Here is a 17085-nt window from a genome sequence, read left to right on the forward strand (position 1 = left end):
GGTGAGGATGTGGAGAAAAGGGTATCTTTGTGCACTGTTGGCAGGAATGTAAATTGGCATAGCCACTATGGAAAACAGAGGGAGTTTCCTCAAAAAAATAAAAAATAGAACTACCATATGATCCAGCAATTCCACTTCCTGGTATTTATCTGTAGAAAATGAAAACACTAATTTGAAAAGATATATGCACCTCCCTGTTCATTGTAACATTATTTACAATAGCCAAGGTATGTTAACAACCTAAGTGTTCACTGATGGATAAATGGATAAAGAAACTATGATATATATACACAATGGAATATTATTCAGCCATAAAAAAAGGAAATCTTGCCACATGTGACAATATGAATGGACCTCAAGGGAATTATGCTAAGTGAAATAAGTCAGAGAAAGACAAATAGCATGTGATCTCTGTTATACATATATGTATATATCTCTTAGATGCAGAGAACAGATTGGTGATTTCCAAAGGTGGGGGTGGGGTGAGGGGGCATGGTGGGAGAAACAGGTGAACTGTTTTCTTCCTGTTGTTGTTTAAATAAATTGAGTTTTAATAAAAGATGAGGACTGAGAGCTGCCTATTGGACATATTAATGTGGAGAATTGTTGGAGACAGCAAGAATAGACAATCGTATTGAGGTGTTTTTGCAGGAAAGAGGTACAGAAAAACGGGGTAGTTGCTGGAGAAGGATGAAAATTCAAGGTAAATTGATGTTTAACTAATGACATCAAAATGAACTGCAGGAGAAGGTGGAAATATGAGAGACCTAGAATGTTTCACCTGCCTTTCGTGTTATCCAAGAGGACTGAATATCCTATACACTTTATTCATCCATTGAGATTTACTGGTATCTAACTTGGACTTTCAGGTCTAGCAACAGTTTTGATGAAGGAATTCTGCTAAGAGAACATTTCTATGGTTAATCAGACTATTAGAATTCTATCTAATTAGGACCCTGATAAGAAGCATTGAATATGTTTCAGCAATTTTGTTTGATTTTTCGTTAAATTACTAATTCATTTGTTCAAAGTATTTGTTGAGCACTCACTACGTATGTGTGAGTCAGTTGCTAAGGACAGAAAGATGAATGTGGTGTAATCCTGAAGGGATAAACATGTAAACCAGTAACGACAGTACAAATTGATATGGGCTATAAATGAAGGTATAGTCGTCCCTCAGGATCTGAGGGGGATTTGTTCCAGGACCCTTCTCAGATACCAAAATCTGCTGATGCTCGAGTCCCTTACATAAAATGGCGCAGTATTTGCACACAACTTATGCACAAGAGATGATACTTTAAATCATCTCTAAATTATTATAAAACCTAATACAATGTAAATGCTATGTAAATAGTTGCTGGCCAAGGTAAATTCAAGTTTTGCTTTTTGGAACTTTCTGGAATTTTTTTTTTTCTGAATATTTTCCATCTGTACTTGGTTTAATCCTCAGATGTGCAACCGTCAGATACAGAGGGCCAACTGTACATTCAAAGTGCTGTAGTAACAGTAAATAGCAGAACAGCAGAAGGGGTAGCTGAAAGATTTATAGGGCAACTAAAGGGAGAAAGGGGATTTAGAGTTACAATAGGGCATTGGACTGGAAAATGTTGAGAGGTCCTTGAAAATTTGAGCTTCATGAAAACAGTGAATGCAAAAAAAAAAAAAAAGTCAATAGCAATTATCTCTGAGTGATTTTTATTCTGAGTTGACTTCTTCATACTTTCTTCAATGATTATATAATTACTTTTCTAACCAGAAAACAAAACAAAACCAAAAAAATCCAAGAAATCTTTTTAAAGAAAAGAAATGGTTGTTACTATGTCCCTTCTGCTAAACAGGGGCTCTCAAACTTGAAAATGCATCAGAATCACCTGGATGGTTGGTGAAAAGAGATTGTCACCTCTGCCCCTCCCTCCTATTCAACAGATCTAGGTGGGGCCTGATAATTTGCATTTCTAATAAGTTCCACTGGACTAAAAGATTGCAATATAGAATGGCTATATGGTACAGTGAAAATGAGTGGGTTTTGAGGTCAGGTTGTGATTCTGGTTCTGCCCTTTGCAGGCTGTGTGTAGCAACTGTTGACATACTTTAACCACACTCAGCCTGTTTCCACATTGATAAAATAAAAGTAACACACACCTCAGAAGTGTATTGTGAAGGCTGAATGATATGATTAAATATCCAATGCAGTGCAGGCCTTAGTTAAGGTCCTTAAATAATGTTGGTCCCCTTCCCTTTGATTTCCTCTACGGATGAACCACACATTTGCCATAACTAGGTTTACTGTGACATGGTTTAGTCACATCACAGGTCAAATCATTTCCTCCGAACCTAACAAACCATGCACATCCCTCTGCTACTAACAAAATCTTCATTGTTCATTTATAAAATTGGGGATAATAGTATAATAGTGTCTACTTTGCACAGGTGCATCCATGAGGGTTAAACAAGATACTATGTTAAGTGCCTAAATCAGTAATTGGCATGTGGAAGATGTATAGTAACTTTCCTTTCCCTTTCCCTTTAATTGGATATTTCTCCATAGTATCTCCTTGACCAAGTTCAAAATGGTCTAGAATAACTCAAAACAACTTTTCCACCCTAATCAAATTGTTTTCTATGTCACATTTAATTTGAAGTCAATTATTTGGTTTATTTAAATACTGGTAAGGACAGACTATATAAACTATTGTACTGGATGTTCAAGGAGATAAGTAGAAGACTGTTACCTGATTCTGAGTAGTTGGTTGAGGTGACAATATACTTGAAAAGCTGCAAGGCCAGGGAGGACAAATCATACAGAAATAAGTGTGGTAGGAGTTTTGAGATTACAGTGGTTGATCTGATTATTTTACACTAAGATCTAGAGAATTACTGAGTTGTAAGAGAGCTATGGCTTTATGGCTGAGAAAATAGGTCCAGAGAGCTAAGTGGTCTAGGGGCACAGCTATGGAGTGGCAGGGGTTTCCTGTCTCCCAGTCCTGTGCTGCTTATAGATATGTTTCTTACCTTGAGGAGGCAGTTTGGTGTAGCTAGTTAAGCACTGGGTTCTGAAGCTAAGATGCTTGGATTTGAGTCCTGGTTTTTCCAGTTACTATCTGTGTGACTTTGGGCAAGTCACTTATCTCTATGCTTCAGTTCCTCCATCTATAAAGTGAAAATAATAATAGTACCTTATTTCATAGGGTTGTTGTGAGGATTCACTAACTTAATATCTGTAAAGCATTAAAAACTGTAGTTTTGACATTGTAACTGCCATTAGTCTCTAAGAGAATGGAAGACAAGAAGTCCAGTCTTCTGTTTTTTCCTTCTTTTTCTTCTTCTTTTTAAAACTTCCTCCCTCAGATTCTGAGCAAAGCGTCCACATGAGTGCTCAAAAAATACATGTTAGCTACCTTAATCTTATAGGATAAAAACACATTTTTGTATCTCAGAAGTAAGACTTGGGATTTGCATAAGTCAGGCCTAGTCTGGTATCAGGAAAGTCTAGAGAAGTAAAAACTGAGATAGCAACAGATTCCAGGATCCAACAGGGCTTCTTTAAAAAAGCCAGGCAAGGGACTTCCCTGGTGGTGCAGTGGTTAAGAATCCACCTGCCAGTGCAGGGGACACGGGTTCGATCCCTGGTCCGGGAAGATCCCACATGCCGAGACGCAACTAAACCCATCTGCCACAACTACTTAGCCTGCGCTCTAGAGCCTGTGCGCTGTAACTACTGAGCCCCCGCGCTGCAACTACTGAAGCCCATGTGCCTAGAGCCCGTGCTCTGCAACAAGAGAAGCCACGCACCGCAGCGAAGCGTAGTCCCCGCTCTCCACAACTAGAGAAAGCCCACGCGCAGCAACGAAGACCCAACGCAGCCACAAAAATAAAAGAAATTAAAAAAAGAAAATAAAAAAGCCAGGCAAGAGCAATAGATGCAGAGAAAGATGGAGGTCAATGAATCTAATTTCAAATATGCTTTCCCATCTATTTTAAGATCTATTCCAAACTTCCTTGGAGAAAAATCTAGACTTTTAAGGAAAGTGCAGCGAACATGCCCCCCGTGGGCTTGCTTTGAGGGAATGTTTCAGCAGGTGCTGCATTCTGCCCTGGAGGTGGCTGCATGGATTTGTGAATCGAGGTGACAACACTGACTCCCTGAAAAGATGCTTTCTCTACACAGGAACTTTAACTGATAGTTTAACTACAGTGATACTACTTGAAACACAAGGAAGAAAGAGGAAGAGGAGGAGGAGAAAAGGGAGAAGGAAAAGAGGGAGGAGAAAAAGAGAAGGAGGAGGAAGAAGAGGAAGAAGCAGTAGAAACTGCCGTCAAGCCAGTCACAACTCAGTTCAATAGTCATTTTAGAAAAAGCAAGAACCATCCCCCCCACCCCCCCTCCGCCCTGGAGCACCTTTCTCTACGCTTCTCAAATCCTGCTGAAAAAATTCTGGGACTAATTTACAAGCCAAGAAGGCTGTCGCAGAATTAGGGAGAGCAGGTGGAGGTGAGAAATAACCTATATTGAGGGACTTGAAACATCATGGATTTGGGGAGGGGGGATGGGCAGGGACTTGGCACTACCTTCAGCATCATCTATCAGGAAATCTAGGGATGGAAGAAGGTTCCAAGAGGGGTCCCAAATCTTCTGCATTTTGCAGATGCAAACCACATCGTCCACCTCCACTCTCGGCACTCGGGCGGTATCAGGATAAAATAAGCATCAAAAGGGGAATCTTGAAGTGAAAACAAATAGCAGAAGGTCAGCCTAGAGTTCTTGTGTGGGAGTGGCTTAACAAAGGTCAGCACAGCCACAGCATCAGAAAAGGTGGAAAAGGTCACCGACAGACGAGCCCCAAAGTTTGGGGTTTGGGTCTCCTGGTACCCTACGATTTGCCCCGCACACACACCCTTTAAGTTTCTCAGTTTGAGTCTCGCCTGTAGACTTCCTGAAAAGATACGGTCTTATTAAGCGTTCTCACAGCGCCTAGCTCAGAGCTGACCCGTGAGCCGGTTCTCAATAACGTCTGGGAGCAAAAGCAGCTTTTGAAGTTGGAGGAGGAAGGGCTCTGGGTTTATTTATGTTAGGGTTGGCTTTCGGGTGTGGCCTGGCACCAACTGCCAGCAAAAATTTCCCGATCACCTCCGGTCTTCCACCTCTGCCCAGGTGACGTCGGTAAGCCCCGCAGGACCAGCTAGAGCTAAGCGGCTAAGCCGCGTCCTTCAGGTGTCAGTCTCGATCCGTTCGGAAACCACAATCCCCAGAATCCCTTGGGCAGGGAGGTCAAGTCGCAAATAAGATGGCTCCAGAAGGGTGGGACATGCAGCAGGGTGGAAACCCTGGTCCCTGGCAGTTTCTTTACCGGATGTGTTTAAATAACTGAATCCCCACAAATGCACCACTCCAGTAACCACCTCCGTGGCCGAGGAGGCCACCGCAGCCGCCTCGCTCGGTCTTCCAGGGGCATCCTGGGAGTTGCAGTCCAGTCGCTGGGCTGCGCCGAACAACCTTTCCCATAGTGCCCTACGGGTCGGGCAATTTCAACGTTCTTTTCCAAAACTCTCTCCGCACTGAGATCCCCCTTCCCCAGTCCCCTTCTCTCCGATAACTCCTTCCCGTCTGTGGCGACAGAGCGCCGGCCGCCGGTGGCCTGGGCCCCTGGCCGGGTCGCCCCGAGAGGCACTTCCGGCGGCGGTTCACTTCCTGGTTGGGTGGATGGAGCCGAGCGGGAGCGCGCGCGGGGGAGGGGTGGCGGGTTAGTCTCCGCCGGGCGCTCCGGGGATCAGCTGGCGGGCGGGCGGGCGCCGAACGCGGCCCCGGCTCTCGCTGCAGCGCCGCCTTCTCTCCTTGTCGCAGGCCGGCCCGGCGGCCGTGACAATGTTGCGGCGCTGGTAGCTGGGCGCCGGCCGCCAAGCCATCTCAAGTGGGTGCCGCTGGGATGCTGCCTCGCGGGGCGGCGGGGAGACCGGGAGACCGGGGAGGAGGGGAAGCAGTGCCGGGTTGGGTCAGCGCTGCCCGAGGCGGCCCGAATCCCTCGTTTTTCAGACCCCGGGGCACAGGGTCCCGGGTTGTGGGGCCGGGAACGCGTTTTCAGCCGCAGGGTTTTTCTAAGAAAATGCATGAAGCGTTTCCCCAGGATGGTGGCTTTTGCTCCCCCTAGGACTCAGCAGTTGAATTTTTAAGTGTGTTACTGATTCATCCTCTCTCTCTTCCTCTGTCATCACAGGTTTAAACTTACACGAATCGCTCTTTTGAGGAGGAGGGGACCGCCGCGCGATTGACACGCATATTCCTATAGGCATCCTCCCTCAGCCCCCACCCCCTCGGCCGGATTCGGGTGGCTCCTCTCCTAGCTGAAATCCGAGAAGAAATCCTTGGATCTCTTGTTAAAAAAAAAAAAAAAAATCTAGAAACCGTCGGTATTTTGCTTTACTGCTTCCTTTTCGCAAGATGAAGAAGTTTTTCGACTCCCGGCGAGAGCAGGGCGGCTCTGGCCTGGGCTCTGGCTCCAGCGGAGGAGGGGGCAGCACCTCGGGCCTGGGCAGTGGCTACATCGGAAGGGTCTTTGGCATTGGGCGACAGCAGGTCACTGTGGACGAGGTGTTGGCGGAAGGTATGGTGGGACTCTTTCAGTGCGCCGTACATTAAAATCTTGTGCTGATGCAGCAAGACGTTAAATGTATGAATGGGTTTTGACCAGTTGACCCTCCCTTCCCCCTCCCCTTGCCCTGTGAATCATTGTCCTTGAGAAATTTGAAACTGAGATTTCAAAGTGACAGGGCTTTATGGGGTGGGGGGAATTTGCCAGAAATTGTTTACCTCGGTGGCCTTTTATTTAAAAAAAAAATTTGACAAGCCACTTCTTGCCTGCCTCACCGAATTATGAGGATCAGACGAGAAAACGTATGGGTGAAAGTGTAAAGCTTTACATCAGATGTAGGGTGTGGGGCTTGTCATCCACCTAAAACTTGAAATACTGATGTGAGGGCTGAGCGGTGGGGATGGAGGACCTTTAAGAGGGGTTTCTTCTACCCAACTTTCCCACTCCCTTGAGCAGGCACTGGAAGGAAGAGAGGATTTTCAGAGAATCAGAGTGTGTTTTTCTAAGAGCCAAGGCTCTTGTTGAATTTGACTAGGTTTGTTTCCTGACCCAACTGTAATCAGGTCCCCAGGATGCAGCTAAGATAACAAATTACATGAAATGAATGTGGTTATTTTGAAATCAGTCCAGTAGGCCCCTCTTTCTCCTGTTCTTGTTTTTTGGTTTTTGGTGTGTGTGTGTGTGTGTGGTTGTGTTTTGCCAAAAGAATTACTTGAGAGTGGCCTCTGATTTTTTCTTTTTCTCTTTTGGAGAGGATGTTAATGTTATTTAGATCTGCTGCGTAAATTCCCTACACACGTGTTCATCTGTGTATCTATAGACATGTAGATATATATCTTCACCCCCCAGGCTGTCCTGTAATCTTTGCATGTCTCTTTTGGTAACCTTAACGTTGACCTTCATAATTATGCCAGACTCATAATTTTCACAGCCCATTGCCTGCCTAGTGAGCTTTTATTTTTAATAAAAGCAGCAATTTCCTTGGCATGAAGCTATTCCAACTAATTGGATGGGGCCAACCTGCTGTAGGTTGTTTTATCAGCCAAGAGGGGATGGGGGAAGGGGAGGCCTCTATTCCTGCAGCATGGTGGGGGAACAGTTTATTAGCAGGAGAAGAAGCCTTCTTGCAAGCTAAGGTTGGAGCAAGGGCCCCAACCTGGGCTTGGGACATGCCTGACACGGTGAGTGTTGCTCGTGGTGGGTTTGGAGGAGGAGCTGTTTGGCTCTCAGCTTGTGTCAGCATGGGATTCAGCTGGGCCCAGTTTTCTGGGGTTACGGTTGAAGACTTTTTAAAAACACTGGTTTAAAAAAGACCTGGCAGTTGATGTCCTTATGAAATTGTTGCTCTTTTCCATTTTCAGTACTGCTCTAGCTGGACTTAATCCGGGGCCTGAGTCACTGTCCCTCTGGATCCTTCCTTGTGGGCTTTGGTGCAGGATGGGAGATGCTTCTGTGCCCGCTGCCAGATCCACACCCTTGAGTCTGGTCTGTCTGTTTCATACCTGTGCCAAAGCCCTTGACTGCAGTGGGATGGAGAAATGGAGAAGGAGTGTGTGTGAGAGAGAAATCAAGAGGAAGGAGGGGGCCCAGAGCTCTTTCCTTCCCTCTCAACAGCCTCTGCTGAACTTAGAGCCCAGAAACATTTTGTTCAGCTAGGCTATTGTCTCATTAGAGGTGATGCTACCCTAAGCAGTGCCTTTTCTCGGAGTCTGAGTTGACGGGGAGGAGAAAAGGCAAAATTGGTCTTTTTTATCTAGGCTGCCCTTCTCTTCCCCAGAATTCATCCCTGAGAACTGCACATCATGCATGATGGTATTTTTAAATGGAACTGAGGGCTTGCAGCTCTGTATTCATTCATTTATTCATTCAACAAACAGTTATGGAGTGTCTGTGATGTGCCAGGCACTGTGCTGGGCTCTGGGGAATATGATTTAAAACTAGATACTGGAATTTACAAACTACTTTGAGAGATGGAAAACAGCCACTTAAAACAGAGCAATATGTGCTATCATGGAGATAAGCTTAGGGTGCAGTGGCCTCCAATTTTAGAGAGCCAAGAACTGCTTGCGGCAGGAAGTGACTGACTGAAGGACGAGCAGGAATTATCCAGGTACGGTGACAGCACGGACAAAGGCTCAGCTAGGTCTGGCAGTGTCGCCCTCTTTATGTTCTTTGACTATAACTGAATTTGAGTATGTGGTTCTTAGAAGTATGTAGCTGTGTAGGATCCAGTATACAAAGTACTTGTGAAGAACCCACCAAGTACAAAGGCACTGCAAGGTTCTGGGAAGGATATAGGGGGGTTTAAAGTGTGATGCCTGCGTTTAAGGAGCCGTCAGTGAATTTATGAAAACAAGGCAAACATTCACCCCTACAGCAGCACGGTTACCAGGGCTGTCTGTGGAATCAGGTAGATCTAGATTCAAATTCTGGATCTGTTCTTTACTAGCTGTGAAACCTTGGGTAAGACATTTCAGACCTCTCTTGAATCTCTGTTTCCCTCTGGCACTCTCAAAGTGTGGAGCCTCGGTCCGGAGCGTCAGCATCACGTGGGAGCTTGTTAGAAATGCAGGTTCAGGCCTCACCCCATAAATTTGGTTGTGGGGCTTTAACAAGTTCCTGGAGAGATTCTGCTGCAAGCTAAAGTTTCAGAACCACTGCCCTACGACGGAGCGGTCTTGAATATTAACTGAGGCAATGTATGTAAATTATTTAACATTTTTCAGATGTTCAATAATTGGTAGCCATTATTTCTCAGCCAGGAGGAATGGGGGGCAATGTGAAGGCTAGTTTGACTGCAGCAGTCTGCAGCTTTCCTTTCCCCCGGTGTGGGTAGACACAGCCAAATGTTCTTTGCAGAGGCATCAGCAGCTCCTTAAAGGGTCAACAGATGTTTTGGGTAGCCATGCTCCTTCCTGAACCCTCTTCGCTTTGAGTCCCCAGGTGCCGACCTAGCCACCAGTCCCAGCCAGTGTTGTCTTAGGATGACGAGAATCATGCATCAAAGTGCCCAGGGCAGTGGCCAGGCAGTTCAGGGAGGGATGATGTGCTGGGCTTCAAGCTCAGACCCTGTTACCACCTCGTCTCACTGACCGTCCCTTTTTCCTTCACGTGGGTTTGGTCTGTACTTTACAGTGAGGAATCGCAGGAACCCCAAGGAGGAGGTGCTGGAGTGTAAAGCAGGAGAGTGCCTGGGCTGCCATCTTTCCGTCAGCGGCATCAGCCCCAGTCACCCAGTTTCCCTAACTAGTCCAGTGAGGGTTTGTCTGTCTGGGGGAAGTGAAGGTTCTAAGTCACGAGGGGTCTGGCTTTGTGTAGGCTGGTGCAGGGGAGGATATTTTCTCTCTAGCTTCCTCAGTGAAGATGCCATGATGAGATGCTAAATCATGTGTGAAGTAACAGGCGTGTGATGTCAAGGGAAGATCTGGTTTAAGCTTCCAGAATGAGCTCAATGGGAAAAGTGGAGCAATGCTCAAAGGAGGACTGAGAGGCTACGCTTCTGTCATATCCCCTTAGCTCTATGAGGCCTTACATCTAAGCTCCAGACAATACGTAAATGTTGACTACCTGCTGTGTCCAAGACAGCAGTCCTGAACATTCTGTATAAGGTGGAGCAGGGGGCCCTTCAGGAAAGTTTTCTGACCTACACTAAAGGAATTCAGGTCTAGGGCTAATGAGAACTACTCAGTAAGTCTCCATGTCAGTAAACTGACAGTTTCTCCTACCTACAGTGCAAAGTAGTGAGGCTTAAAAAATATGTGTGAAATCACCTAAACCTAACAAATGTGTGTGCGTGTGTGTGTATGTATGGCATAAATATGTATTGGTGGGATCAGTATGACACATGCATGTATTCGTTTAGTGAACGTTTGTTGGTGCCCTCTCTGTGGCAGGTGCTGTATTAGGCTCCAGAGCTACTGGGATGAATGGGACTTGGGCCCGGCTCTTAAGAAGCTCATAGACCAGCAAATAACGCTACGATAAGTGTGCAGCACTTAGCAAGGTCCTGGGTGTGGAGTAGGCGGTAAAAAGATGTTATGAGATGATAAAGGGCCTGGGGCTGAGGGTTTCCAGATGAAGTGTCGTTTGAACAGGAATGGAAATTACCCAGCATATATTCCGGATGAGGGTTACTCAAGCCTTTCTAAGCAGAAAGAATAGCACATGCAAAAGTGCGGAGAGGGGAGACAGTATGGTGAGTTCTGGGAAAACTGGCTAGTCTGGTGTTATCATTTTGGTTAGTAGAAGTTTCCCTTCCAGAGTCAAGGAAAGAAGGACATGGCATGGTAGAAGGAAGTTCTTTTACATTTGCTCCCTGGCTGTGCTGGCTGCTTGCTTTCCCCAGTGGCCCTGGGCCTTCTGAGTAACCATTGGCTAGCTGTCCAGTGTGCACTGCTTCCCTCTGTGCCTCAGCCCTTTGCCAGAAGTGGGGGCGAGGAGGTGGCTGGTGTCTGGGGAAGGAGTGGTCCCGAAGGTTCGAGGAGAGGCAAGAAGCTTGAAGCAGAAGCAGCCGGGGGAGTGAGAAGACCAGTGTTACAGGAAGGAGTGGACAGGGGAGATAATGAGGGTGTTTGGCCCAAGCAGAAGGTATGCTGGAGAGAAAAGAAAAGGAAATAAGGCCACGGAGAGCTTCAGCGCCAGGCAGGGAGGTTGGCTATAAGCATGTGAGGTCTTCCCTTGATGCAAACAACCAGTTTGACCCCTCCCACTTCAGATGTCTTTGCCTGCTGGGAAGTCTGGTTTTTTAGTGGCAACTGCAGATTTTCAGGGGGTGGCTTGTGAATGGTGTCTTCTTCCTGGCTTCGGGCATGATGACGGTTATAGCTTTGCTAAATATAGCCAAATCTCGAATTCAGCAATGAAATCTAGAATAAGTCATTGCGTGGTCAAAGCCTTTCCTTTGGTCTTTCTAACAAAGTCACACTCATTTAATGAGAGGTCATGAAGAGAGAGAAACAGTTTCATATGGGTTTTGAGAGGGAGGGTATGGGGGAAGGCATACACTTGTACCTCGGTAGCTAAAACTGCATGTAGAGTACACAGGAAGAGCTTGGTAAATATTAATAAAGAGCACATGAAAACATACTACTGCATCAGAGCAGTCATTTTACCTTGCAGTATTTGAAAGTTGACACTTGAGACAGAAAGGGGACTCACCCCACCGTCCACCTTCATCTTGTCCTCTTCAAAGGATAGATGCTTTCTGAGCTGCTTAAGAAATCCCTGTGCCATCTGCATCTGAAAGAGCCGAACAGTGATAATGATAGAAATGAAATTGTCTAGTGAAGCAGCATCCAGCACTTGAAGTAGCAGAGCGTAGCCCTCAGCATACTTTTCTGGAGCCATCTTTTGGTGTGTTTGGTGTGGTGGCGGTAGCACTGCAGTGTGATTGGAAGACCCAGGTTTGTTCGTTCATTCTTTGCCGTGTTCAGTAACCGTGCCTGTGCTGGATGTCGTGCAGTGATTAAATAAGACACGGCTCTGCCTTGAGGAGCTCACTATCATAGAACTTCAGACATACGAGCAAATAGCTCTACGTGCTGTGATGAGGGATGTACAAGGGCTAGGGGACAGACATGAGGGAGCCATTAATCTTGTGGGGTGAGGAGTAGTCAGGGAAAGCTAAAGAAAGTGATACTTGAAATGTGTCTTTGAAATAAGAACTTAGTACTAGATGGACAGGGTCAAGAGAACATTCCAGGCAGAGAGAATAACCCAAGACACAAAAGCAGGAAAGTACACTGCTTGCTGAGAGCTGTATGTTTTGAGACAGTAGTGATCTACTAGTGTCCAGTGCTGTGCAGGCCAATAAAGTAGCCACTAGCCACATACGGGTATTTAAATTTAAATTATCTGATAATTTAAATTTTATCTGATAAAAGATAAAAATTTAATTCGTCAGACACAGTAGCCACATTTCAGTTGATTAATAGCCACGTGTGGCTAAGGCCTACAATTTTGGACAACACAGATGGAGAAAATTTCATCATCAGAGAAAGTTCTTTGGGCAGTGTTGGTTTAGAACAATAGTCTTTTAAACTTTTTAGGTAGAATAACACTCAGTTTACAGACATGCTCTCCCTTGTTTATTTACATTATATTCATGGCCTGCTGTCATTAGCTAATAATCTGAAGGCGTAGTGTGTACTTATAGTGAAGTTCATCATTTATGATAGTGGTTGCACATCCATACTTGAATCTCAGCAAGGTTTCGGTGAACTTCTTGTCATATCTTATTAGACTGTGATTGTTTCTGCGTTGTAGTGTGACTGTTGAAGAGGACACCGGGATAGAAATCAGGCCCTGCCATTCTCTTGTTGCTCACGTATGCTTGTGTTATCTTTATCCAAGCTTTCTTTGCAGGAATCTTTTTAATCCCCTTGTTTGTTTTATGAGAGCTAATCCATTTAAAACAAATGTAATCAGTAAACGCACTTCACCAAGCACATGGACTGCAGTACCTCTCAGTACATCTCAGCCTTTGCTACGGAGCTTCCGCTCTTCCCCCAGGATTCCATCAGATGTGTCTGAGACGTGACTGACATTTGGACTTGATGGAAACATTAGAGATGGACCGTATATTAAATATTAGTAAAGATAAAAATCTTATTTTTTAAGATGACAGTTAATAAAAATAGTCTCATATTTTCTTTCTAAACCCAGTGGATTGCTTTGTGTACCTCTGTTTGGAGACCACTGGTCTAGGGCAGTGGTTCTCAACCAGGGGCGATTATCCCCAGGTGACATTTAGCAACATCTGGAGACATTTTTGATCGTCACAGGATCGGGTAACACTGGCAGCTAGTGAGTTTAGGCCAGGGCTCCTGCTAAACGTCCTACAGTGTACACGATTTCCCCACCCCCGACAGAGAATCATCTAGACCCAAATGTCAGCAGTGCCAATGTGGTACAGCATGATGTGTCAGCCAGTATGGGGACAGAGAGGAGTCAGGTGGCTCAGAAGGGTCTAATTTGCTGTGTGACTTCAGGCAAATCACTTAATTTTAAAATTTATTTTCTCAGAATCAGCAAGCCAGCAATCTTTCTTAACCTATTATGGTTAAAAACCTCTACGTCATTTTCTGTGTAAAACAGCTACTTGCAGAGTAAACCGGTAAACCAACGGGGATAGAACGGCGAGTCTGTGTGGGTCCTGGCTGAGAGGAGTTATAGCAGGACTCTCCACTGACTGCATGTGAATTATGAGCTTTAAAAAATTCTCCCCATATTCCCAGATCTGAGCAACCCCAAAATGTGGTGGAAGCATTTTCTGACTTGAATTACGCAGAGCGAGGTTCAGTTGGGGAGGGATATTAAAGGTCAGAATGTTATGAGAGAAGATGTTGGTAATCCTTTGTGTAAGGAAGAGTCTAGCACTTGCAGCTAAGGGTCTTGGGTTCAAGTTCTTTCACATCTGCTACTTGTCGGCTTTGGGGAAGTCATTTAACTATTGTGAGCCTTCGCTTCCTCGCTGTAGAAAACGTCCTTCCTACCTTTGTAGGGATGCTGTGATCATGAAGTGAGAGGCTGGAGGTAGAATGCAGAGAGCATAAGAGACAGCTTGCCCGTCCAGCCAGGGGGAGCAAGGTTTACTGAGCATCTAGCATATTCTTTACCAGCTCTGTTTGAGGTGCTATGGCAGAGAGAAGTAATGGAAAGCTTGGCTTCTGCCCTCCCAGTTGACTTGACGTGACGAACACGCAGGAAGCAAGTGCACCCCACAAGACAATAGCTATTGAAATGCTGGCATGTGTGGTGTACTCTCTAAATTGTGGAGGGGTTGAGGGGAAGGAGGGCAATGAGGACTGAGATGGTTAGGCAAGATTTCCTGGAGTGGGATTGTTCTCAACTGTGAGTCTTTTCTCTGGAACCCCTTCTTCGAGGAACCTTGTTTTAGGGAACATACCTAGTTCAGCACCTTTGCACATGTTATATTCTTAGTAAAGTTGAAGTATTGCAACATTTTTAGTCTCTTTCAAGGAACAGTGTTGCCTGCATAAATAAATCATATGTTCTGTGTTTATACCCAAAGCAAAAAAGCTTTTTCATTCTATGTGATTTTGAATCAGGAATAATGAGTACCAGCACGTTAAGGCAATACTGGCTGCAAGATTTTGTGCTTACTTTCTTCCTCCATTATTATCTTTATTATTATTGGTCTGTTATTTTTATTATCATTTAGTCTATTATGTATAAACAATCTCAGTTCTTCTATTGAGTTATGGACAGTTGTTAGAAGGAGGAGTTCTTCTTATGAGTGAGACTTCTACCTTGGCAGAGGGTGAGTTCCCCAAGTTGGAACAAAGTTAAAAGAGTAAAAATTTGGAGTTTCATTTGAGATGTGCTGTGAGTGAATCAGCTTGAGCTGATCAGTTTTCTCCTTGGGCTCTGAGTGAACCTTGGCAGACAATGGAAGGCAATGCCAATTACACCTTGACATAGCCACACAGCGGGGGTTCAAGAGAGTAAGGAAGCTTTGTTATTTATGATTTCTGAAGAGCCAAGAGGTTGTTGGATGAAAGAGTTTATGGCATCCCTATATTATTATAATAGAAGGCCAAGTGAAGCATTGATGTTGGATTATCATTTGTAATTATAATGATCTTAAATAATGATGCCTTTCATCTAGGACTTGAATCCTGGGGAAAGCAGTATAATGCCATGTAATTTGCTTGGCGCCTGTTTTTAAGGACTTATAGCTATTGTACTGGGACCTTTAGAGTAAGAGAAAGATTATTGTCCCTCTGGTACTGAGCGTGAATTTGAGAACAAAATGGAGACTTTATTACCCGGGGACAGGAAGAGAGAAGAGGACTCAGACCTCATCAGTTGGGCCCTTCCAGCTTTACAGAGGTGGCATGTCTCCCATAGTACCCTCGACCCATCATTTTCCCTGGTCAGTGAATTTTGTTGGTTCAGGAAGTGCTGATTATCTTACAGGTTTGTTAGACTCGTTTAATTTCCCCTGGGGATAGACTAGCCCTGTTCCTCAGACCTTTGTCCTTTACTATTTTTAGAAGCCTGGGAATCTTGGTGGTGGGGGAGTGGGCAGTGTTGGAAGAAATAATTCCGTCTGGCTTTTTGGCTATGGGAAAATCTCGGTTTGACCGGAAGGTGTAACTCAGTAATGATTGGGGAAAACCTGATGTTCAGTACTGACTCCCTAGGTCAAAGGGAACACGATGATGTTCTCCTTAGGAGAGGATTTTCAAGGTTAGCATCACACGTGGTGGTTTAAAAGCATGCGACTTGGAGGTGGGCATCCCTTGGCTTGAATCCTGGCCTGGTCCCTGTGATGTTGGGCAACTTACTAAGATACTGGCTTATCATTGGCAAAATACAGAGAATACTCTGGGTGGTTGTGAGGCTAGATGAAATTATGCAAAGCACTTAACTTAGTGCCCAGCGTGTAGTTAGTAGTCTGCAAACAGGAGCTCTTAGTATTTAGGTGCCTGAATTCTGTTTTTATCAGGCAGTATTTGGTTTGCTGTATGTAAAACCTGGTGGAGCTAGAGTCTTGCAGATAGATGAATAGATAATATTTATAGATAGATATCTATATCTTTCACAGTATCTATTACAAACCCCAGGATGAATAAGGAGGAGAGAGAATTCAGATTTTATTTTATTTTATTTTTCCCTGCTTGAAAGCCACCTGTGTTAGGATAATTGCCCCAGCCTGTCAAGTCACTGTTAGTATGATGGCCCTCTCTGCCTGAGGAACTCCTGCCCCCAGCCGTGTATCCACCTTCAGATCCTTGTGCTCTAACACAGGTCTCCTGTTTCATTCAGGCCTGTGCCCCCCTCATCTCCTGTGAACCGTGGATTTAGCTCTTTCCCATGCTCTCCTGATAGTGTTCCCCGCATCTGGGATCCCTTCCCCCTCCCCACCCACCTACCTTAATCCCACCTAACCTTTGTCCTATCTAGCCTCAGTACTCACCACAGCTGTCAAAGTGACCAGTCCTTTGGATGCCTCCTCACTCTGACCTGCAAACTGCTACCAGAACTTGCATCTCCCTTAACCTCAGCCAGCATGCTTTTCAGTCACAGCAGTGATTCCTCTTTACCTTTTCTGAGCATTTAACAGTGTCTCCTCTTTATTGTCTTAGGCATGGCTGGTCCCTTTGCTTGGAATGTTTTTCCTGATCTTTCCATGGCTGGCTGTTTCTTGCCATTCAGATCTCACTGAAATCTCACCTCAGAGAGGCCTTTTTTGACTATCCAGTATAAGGAACCCACCATGTTTTATTTTGCCATGTAGCACGCGTCAACTGATTCTTCTTGCTCATTGTTTATCTCCCCCCACTAGAATTTCTCGTCCATGAAAGCGGAGCCTTGGCTGACTTGTTCATTGCTCTATCCCCAGTGCCCGTGTAGTGCCCAGCACATCTGCGGAGCTCAGTGAAAGCCAGTTGAATGAATGAGTGAGCACATGAAGGAGGCAGAAGGAATGGCTGAAGATGGGGTTGGAGAATCAGGAGAGAGTGAGTGGGGA

The 17085-nt window shown here is 45.2% G+C and overlaps 1 protein-coding gene across 1 annotated transcript in view; it reads left to right on the forward strand.

Moving 5' to 3' along the window:
* The first annotated feature begins 5765 nt into the window (after nt 1–5765).
* The window catches only part of AAK1 (AP2 associated kinase 1), a 174109-nt gene continuing 162789 nt past the window's right edge, over nt 5766–17085 (forward strand). The window contains exons 1-2 of the mRNA XM_060170090.1: nt 5766–5909; nt 6213–6599. Of these exons, the coding sequence (XP_060026073.1) occupies nt 6437–6599 (163 nt within the window). The 5' untranslated portion in view covers nt 5766–5909; nt 6213–6436. The remainder of the gene's footprint in view (nt 5910–6212; nt 6600–17085) is intronic.

This window comes from Lagenorhynchus albirostris, chromosome 13, assembly GCF_949774975.1.
Source record: "Lagenorhynchus albirostris chromosome 13, mLagAlb1.1, whole genome shotgun sequence".
Taxonomy (NCBI): domain Eukaryota; kingdom Metazoa; phylum Chordata; class Mammalia; order Artiodactyla; family Delphinidae; genus Lagenorhynchus; species Lagenorhynchus albirostris.